Source organism: Ixodes scapularis, unplaced genomic scaffold (genome assembly GCF_016920785.2).
Source record: "Ixodes scapularis isolate PalLabHiFi unplaced genomic scaffold, ASM1692078v2 PGA_scaffold4__175_contigs__length_147842914, whole genome shotgun sequence".
In the NCBI taxonomy this organism is placed as follows: domain Eukaryota; kingdom Metazoa; phylum Arthropoda; class Arachnida; order Ixodida; family Ixodidae; genus Ixodes; species Ixodes scapularis.
Window position 1 is genome coordinate 93,615,474 of NW_024609879.1, and position 8,097 is coordinate 93,623,570.

Sequence of the window (8,097 nt, forward strand, 5' to 3'; positions counted from 1 at the left end):
CTTAAAAGACACACACACACACACACATATATATATATATATATTATATATATATATATATATATATATATACCATAATATCTCGAAATTCGCTCTTTGCCAAACAATCCTGTCCACTCTATCATACAAAACTATACAATATGAATGCACCTTTCAGAATAGGCCATCTATCACAAAACCTTTTGCTTTGCGCATAAAAATACTGACTGGACAAACATAGCTTTGAAGCACCTGGTTCCTTTTGTTGAACTCCAGCAACCACTGGCCCCTTGGAAGAACAACATAATAAACAGCTATCTCTCCTTGACCAAATATAACAAGAAAGTAGTGCCTGTAGATGTCATAAGACAAGAACTTCTTGAAATGCATGCCCGTTACGGAAATTACCATAGTCTGATTACAGATGGCACAAAAACTGCAGAGTACGTTGGATGTGCTCTTGTTTCGGGGTTCATTCAGTGTGTTCGAAGCATAATTAGGGATGCCACAGTGCTCGCAGCCGAGCTCTAGGGTTTAATAATGACAGTTAAGCACGTTTTGAAACATAAATTCCTTAACACGGTTGTTTTTCCTCCGACTTGATTAGTACAATAAGAACCCTCTTGGTAACAGATCCGCATTGACGAGCGCTTAAAGCACTGGAGCTGAAACTAGCTATTCAGCTCTGCTGGGTACCCAGCCACATGGGCATAGCTGGTAATGAGGAGGCCGATCGAGCTGCCGCAACTTCGGCTGATCGTGGAGCAAAACTACAAAGGCAGCTAACAAAGAACTGGCAAAGGGAATGGGACACTGACACCCACAATAAACTTCACGTCATCAAAAGCACTCTAACTGAATGGAAAAGTCGCAGGCATCGCGAGGGTGTTTTTTTTAGAGCGCAGCTCTTGGGGGCCCGTTCCCGGCTTGAGCGGCGTCGCCGTCGGCGTAACCGAAGTCACCCCAAGGTCACGTGACCTTGTGGGGTCACGTGACCCCTCCCCTAGGGTCACGTGGCCCACAAGTTCATGTGACTCCCCAAGTCACGTGACCCCCCCCCCCCCCCCCCCCCCGAGGTCGCGTGACCACCCCCGAGGTCACGTGACCCCCTCAGGGTCACGTGAACCCCTCCCCCGAGGTTACGTGACCCCCCCCCCCCCCCCGAGGTCACGTGACACCCTCCCGAGGTCACGGGACCACCCCCAAGGTCACGTAACCCCCCGCCGAGGTCACGTGGCCTCCCCGATGACGTCATCGTCACTGATGACGTCACCGGCATCCGCATCGTCATCACTGATGACGTCATCAGTGACGTCACTGATGACCTCACCGGCATCCGCATCGTCATCACTGATGACGTCACCGGCATCCGCATCGTCCTCATCATGGATGACGTCATCAGTGACGTCACTGACATCTGCATCGTCATCACCGCTGATGACGTCATCGGAGTCCGCATCGTCAACGTCACTGATGACGTCATCGGTGACGTCACTGATAACATCATCGGCATCGTCACGTGACCCCCCAGGTCACTTCACCCCGCCCCGCCCCCCCCCCCCCCCCCCCCCCCAGTACCCTTCCCTCCTCAAGAGCTGCGCTCTAATTCGGTGTTACGGGGAGTTGTAAAACGGCTTTTTCTTTGAGGAATATTCTGTGTCGATTGCGGATAGGACATATGCATTTCACTGATGGACATCTAAGAGGAGAAGGAGCACACAAGTGCGATTCCTGCTCTGAACCCCTAACTATTCTACATATTCTCTTAGTCTGCCCAAAATATGAGCGTGAACGTCGCAAACATTTTGCATTGTTTTACCATGAGCATGTTCCATTTCATCTGATACTTTTGCTTGGGGAGGACCGCTCATTCCACATACACAGGTTCATGAGTTTTTGAAGGATCTTGGCCTTATACACCGCTTCTAAATTCCTTTTGCTGCATTTCGATCGTTGACCCTGTTATCAATCTGCCTTTTCTATTTTATTACAGTTCTGGCGCACGATTTTCTCAAATCAAGAGCATGAAGCAAAAGTCGAACTTGAATGTCCAGTACAGAGTACGGCCATATAAATAGTAGTCCTGTTCGTTTTACATGCAAGTTTTTTCTAAACACTCCTGTTACCGTTTTTTTTATTATGATTTGCTTTTGGTGTTTATGTCAGTGTGCTGTGCTTGGGGTTTTAAAGGGATACTTCAACGAAATTTGAAATATTCCCGTCGTGTTCAAAAATAGGTTGAATATGATCCACAATATCCGTAAATGACAATCGCACGTTTGTATTTTGATCATGGTGGCTGTATTTTTCGTTATAAATGGCCCACTCTGGCAAGCGCTCGGAGAAGGCCCAGCTTAGAGCACGTGACATCCAACGCAATCGTGACGTAGGTCGTCTCAAGACGAGCAAAGCTACGGCGAGGCTGACGTCGAGAGGATGGCCTAGTCGTTCCAGCCACCGAAGCGGCTGCTTTTGTACGAATTTTGAGTGACGGGTTAATCTTCTATAATCTTCTAGGGGGACAATAGCGACTTCTGCGACACACAAAAGGGATTCTCGGGAAGAGGAGAGTTCCTCCTTCCCCCCTTCTCTCGTCGTGGCCGGAGACGAGACAACCTCCGTCACTAGCTGCCAAGGTTCCTAGACGAGCATTACAAACGAGGCGTTAGCGACATCCACCAGGTGCTCTTTGCTAATCGTTTAATTCGTTTTAAAATTCCTTTTCGAGACTTTTTTAACAAGATATTGGTATGTTCCATGTGATACTGCTGTTTTGAACACATATAGGCCAAAAAATGAGCGCCGAAATTTCGTTGTAGTATCCCTTTAAAAAGTAGTCAAATGCTTACCTCACACTCTTTTCAAGCTTGCACGTCAAGTCTGGCCTCCGTGGCAAGATGCAGCAAATGAGGGCAGCGAAGAAAAGCTCGCTGGAAAATTTATCACCGGAAAAAAGCTCACCAGAGTATAGCTCACTGGAGAAAAGCTCACTGGAGAAAAATCTCACCGCAAAACCGGCAGATGCGGAGAAAACCTCACCGATTTTTTTTTCTTCTTTTTTCTTAGCTTAGCGGATTGTGAGTCACACGTGGCAATTTAACACAATTAGAATTACTCACTTCATTAAAAATAATTTTCCTCTTTTTTGTAATATTCTTGAAGTTCATTGGGCATATTTACTAATTCCTCAGAAATTAGTAATCACCCATTCTGTATATTAATGACGCAGCAATTATAAAATCAGAACATCGGACATCCGCAAAAAAGACAACTCATTGACAGCTTGACAGAGCGCCAAAGGTAGCTCTTTCAGATAAAGAGGTTTGTTTTTTTGCGAGCTAATATGAATAGCGGTGTGTCGATCGTTTGCAAAGATGAAAGAGCGTGTTGGTGAAAATACGGGAGTCAAAGAAAGAATAAAAACACTTTTTTTTTCCGGGTGTATATAAATATATTAATTTCCGCATCTTCCTCTTTAGTCTCAAACGTTAGGAAGATAGCACTATTGAAGGAGACACCAGTAAATGTGTGTTGCTAGTTGAAAGAACTGTGCTGTCTGTCCTTGTCCTTAAGTGTTTTTATTCTTTCTTTGACTCCCGATCGTTTGCATATTATCTTTTTTTCACTAATGAATCTTTAGACAAGAACAGCTTTGTCCTGTCGAGTTTGTTGTTGTCACTCCGTACTCGTTGTTTGAGCAATTTTCATCACATATAACGTTTACCCCCAACTCGCCCAATTCTCTACCTTACCTAGTTATTATATAGGTCACGAGTAACAACGGTGACAATGTGCAGCCTTCAAGGTCTCATGGGTGGCTCGCCGTAAAAGGGCACTATCACACAAAGGCAACGTGTGGAAACACCAGCGTGAACAGTTAGAAAACGTGCTTGTCCGTAGAAAAAAGAAGCCTCGATATTCTACTGACTAGTTCTACTAACTAGTTAACAAAAACCTTAAAGAGGATTTCAGGCACCAAGTTGTTGCGCAGGCAATTTCACATTAAGTTTTGAAACTTTTTCCTGTTCTTCACATGCATAAACTTTTCAGCTAGGCTTTCGTTCCATAGAAAGCAAAGCACAAAAAAATACTCGCCTGCAATTGTCAATTTGGGAGCAATATTCCCAATAAGTAAGGCTGTGTTTTCTAATAAAGCCGAAAAACTCCCCAAAACACCCGCCGGTACAAATTTTGTCAATTCGGATTTATCCAATAAACTTCGAATTGTTATATGTGCCCATGCCACCCCCCCCCCCCCCACACACACACACACACACACACAGCAAAATAAGAAAAAGTAACTTTTTACAATTTGAGCAGCGCATGATCAGTGGTCCTGGGAAAATGACACCATAATTATCTTTCAAGCATCGGACAGTTGTCAAAACAGGGTCTTACGGCTTGTCTCATCAAGGTTGGTTCAGGGAAACAGGTCATTGTACCGTTCGTGTCCCGACAAAAGCCACTCCTTTGGTTTCCAGTTTGGGTCATGGGATTTGGGATTTAGAGAAAGGAGAAGGTATGTTTCTGGGGTAACATAGAAAGCTATGGACCATAGAGGTTGTATAAAATAGGGAAGGGGGCAGTTGAAACTTCTCTATGCAATGCAACAATTTTTGTACTTTGCTCAAATACCGCTTAAAACGGATCCCTAACGTTAATGACCTATGAAACACGCGTTCGTTTTTCACCCCACGCAATAGAAGTCTAAAAAAAAAATTAAAGAAAAATGACCAGCGTTCACCCCCTCAACTCGCAGCCAGAACAAGCGGCCACGTGATCTGGAGCCGATTATATGCCGCCAGTGTTGATCATAGCCACGCGCTGGGGTTGGCAAAGCGCAGGACACGCGCTGAGTTCCAGACATTGTTATGGCTTGGCTGTTGTCGTCGTTGCAGCGATTGGACACGGGTCACTACCCGGATGCTCCTCGAGCTAGCGATTATCACGAGCCCAAGTCGAGTGCCCACGCAATGCTCGGGTCCAATCTATGAACCGCATTGAAATATCGTCACTTGGGTGTACTGCGATCCCCACGTTACGTCATCAAATTTTGCAAAGGAGAGATTGAATGAAAATGATCGCTTTTGTCCTTGAAATTACACCGCAACAAAGGATATCGAGTTTCTTGGCCAGTGGCGTTGCGTGTGAGTATCCTTGAGTCCCAGGTGTGCCAATAAGCTCGTGTCAAGTGAAAAACATTCCAATTGAATATCGTTGCACCGCTCCTTTATCCACTCCACCTCGTGCGGTTGCGGGATAGGTTGATGGGATGACTACGAGCTTCCTTGCGGCTACCTCCGGCAGTTTATTGATTTTAAGGTATCGGCGTTTATTGAAGTCACACTTGTGTGCAACTTTTGTCGTAGGACAATTTAGTATTGCCAATGACACCAACGCCAAATTCAAATGAAAAAAAAATTGAGACAAGCGAGTTTTTTTTTTTTAATCTGGCATACGTTTGCACCGAGTTATTATTTTTTTTAATAGGAAACACTGCGAAATCATTCTCCAAATTTCAGAGAATGGGGGATTTATGAAAAATAAACTCTGATAAACACCCTATATTTGCTAAAAAAAAAAAAACTCCGAAAAACACTCCCGAATTTCGCAAGAAATAAACTCCGAAAACACGTAGCCCTACCAATAAGCTTAACAATATTACAAAAACTGACATTTTTTTTTTTTTTACAAAACTGGCGAATTTTAATGATAATACATTTATATATGTTACGCAGGCTCCAACAGCCTCCATATGAAAAGAAGGACAACAATCTGTGACCGTTTCTCCGCATAAGCTAAATGGCCGGTGAGCTTTTCTCCGCATCCGCCGGTTTTGCGGTGAGCTTTTCTCCGGGATTCGGCTAATGGCACGTTGTTGCTTTGCAAGGAGACTTCTTCTGACTGGCCAACTCTACTTTTGAGAGCATGCATTTTTTGTGCAGTCTAATTTGCTTATACCAACCAGTCCAGCATCATTGAATCAAAATGAGCATCTCCTTTTGCACCAGACGGATCCCAGTAATTTAGATTAGCTCAAGCAGTCAACCAATGTGATTGCATTCACCACCACTCTATTTGTACAAAGAAAACCTGTGCGACAGGATTGTTTTGCACCGCTTGCTCTTGCCTGGTGTTTGGGATTACAAGCCTGGAAGAAGTACTTGGATACTCAAGTAGTGTGTGATTTTTCATTGATGTACAGTGACATTGACTGTATGGTGACTTTTTCTAGAATATTATTACAGCAGACAGACTTCGCAGGCTACATGCTACCTTCACTGCAGCCTTATATTTCACGGCAATTCACAGGCCCAGAGATTAGGCTCTTTTATTGTTCCTTAAGGCTCTTAGGATGCGAGATGAGCTGAATTCATTGAAAAATAAAGTGCACATGAAAATGATCTGCATGAATGGGCTATGCTGATTCAAAGTGTGATAATACTTTCGTGTAATAACAGCCTTACAGCCTTTCTCAATACTTGAAGTTTTTATTTGACGCGTTTGTTTTCTTTGCTCTCAAATGAACAGGTGTCGGTACGCTTGTTTGTGTGTTCCAGTTTCTGCTGATTGCAATGCCGATTTGCCAAATTTGTCTAATGCTTGCGCGTTGGCATTGAACTTTCATTGTCATTGACTCTCCTTGTTTCTCGGGTCTCCCTAACAGTGCCGACCAAAGCAGTCTTCTGGGACGATGGGGACAGCGAGAGCGACTTCTTTTCCACTACAGGCGAACTGGTTGAGTCGCAACCCGAGACGCGACCACGACATCAGGGCATGTACGACTGTGAGTTCTGCCCTTACACCACTCCTTATCAAAACGATGTCACCAGGCACAAAAGGACGCACACAGGGGAGAAGCCTTTCCGCTGCTCTGTCTGCGAGAGAGTGTTTGCTGTAAATTGCAACTTACGGCTTCACATGAGGACTCACACGGGAGAGAAGCCATTCCGCTGCTTTGTGTGCGAGAGAGCGTTTGCTGTAATCGGTACCTTACAGACTCACATGAGGACTCACACGGGGGAGAAACCGTTTCGCTGTGAGGTTTGCCAGAAGACATTTGGAAAGAAAGATCACCTGGTTACTCACAAAAGAGTCCATACGGGGGAGAAACCATATCAGTGTGGCATCTGTGAGAAAACATTTTCTGCTCAATCAAACTTCTTGAGTCATAAACGAACCCACAGTGGGGAGCGGCCTTACAAGTGTGAAGCATGTGGGCAAGTGTTTGGCACAAAAACCCATTTAAGTAGGCATAGAAAAAGAATGCACAAGTGAGGAATCGGAGCCATGGAATTTCTGGAGGTCATTCATGTGGAAGAGTTTTCATGTTTTACCGTGTGTTTCACTGTTTGTGTGTTGAAATTTGTTCACCTGAGGTTGAGAAACATGGATATTCATCAGTTAACGTTATCTACTGCAGTAGGCAACAGCTGCAGTACTGCTTAGTAGCATTTTATCTTAAAGGGGCGGTGCAACAATTTGCGGACTTTGGCTAATTAATTGCGGGAATTGATCCCGGCCACATATAAAACAAAGGACCGAAAACTATTCTTTCCTGCTTACCCTAGTTTTCATTAAAAAAAATAAAAGAAATTGGTATCTCCGGCAACCCTCAACTCAACATTGAAGCGGCACCAGCTTCGCCTGTGACGTCATTCGGAGTGGCGTTGGTTTCCGGTTGGGTGCTTCTGGCTTCCGTTTCCCCAGCGCTCACCGGCTCGCCAGGCTCGCCGCTCTCCCGCTCTCCCGTCGATTCCCGACCAACATGGTGGCGCGGCGGAAGTCGAAGTCAAAGTCGAGGTCTAGACACCAGGAACAATAACGATACCACGACACTACGGACCACGACCAACGGACTCCGTCGAGCGAGGGAAAGACAAAACGTCCGGGTTGCTCGTGTAGCCGCCGTAGGCGCCCCGGGCGTCGACGGATGACGGCGACGGCAGGTTTTGTTGACTTGCGGTAGATGGCGCCACAAATAATTCATACCCTTTTAGCGGCAATATTAGGCTTTTGAAGCGCTTCTGCATGCCTGAACAACAAGATTTTTTAAACTTAACCTTAAATCAAGCTTACAATTGCCTAACACTATCACTTACAAAAACCACTCCGAAT

At 45.1% G+C, this 8,097-nt stretch overlaps 1 protein-coding gene across 1 annotated transcript; it reads left to right on the plus strand.

Annotated features, from left to right (window-relative positions):
* The first annotated feature begins 6,399 nt into the window (after window positions 1-6,399).
* Window positions 6,400-7,436, plus strand: LOC121837817 (zinc finger protein 723-like). Its single transcript, XM_042293641.1, has 2 exons — window positions 6,400-6,412; window positions 6,647-7,436. Exons 1-2 carry the CDS (start codon window positions 6,400-6,402, stop codon window positions 7,255-7,257), a joined length of 624 nt encoding a protein of 207 aa, XP_042149575.1. The 3' UTR covers window positions 7,258-7,436.
* Window positions 7,437-8,097: the final 661 nt, after the last annotated feature.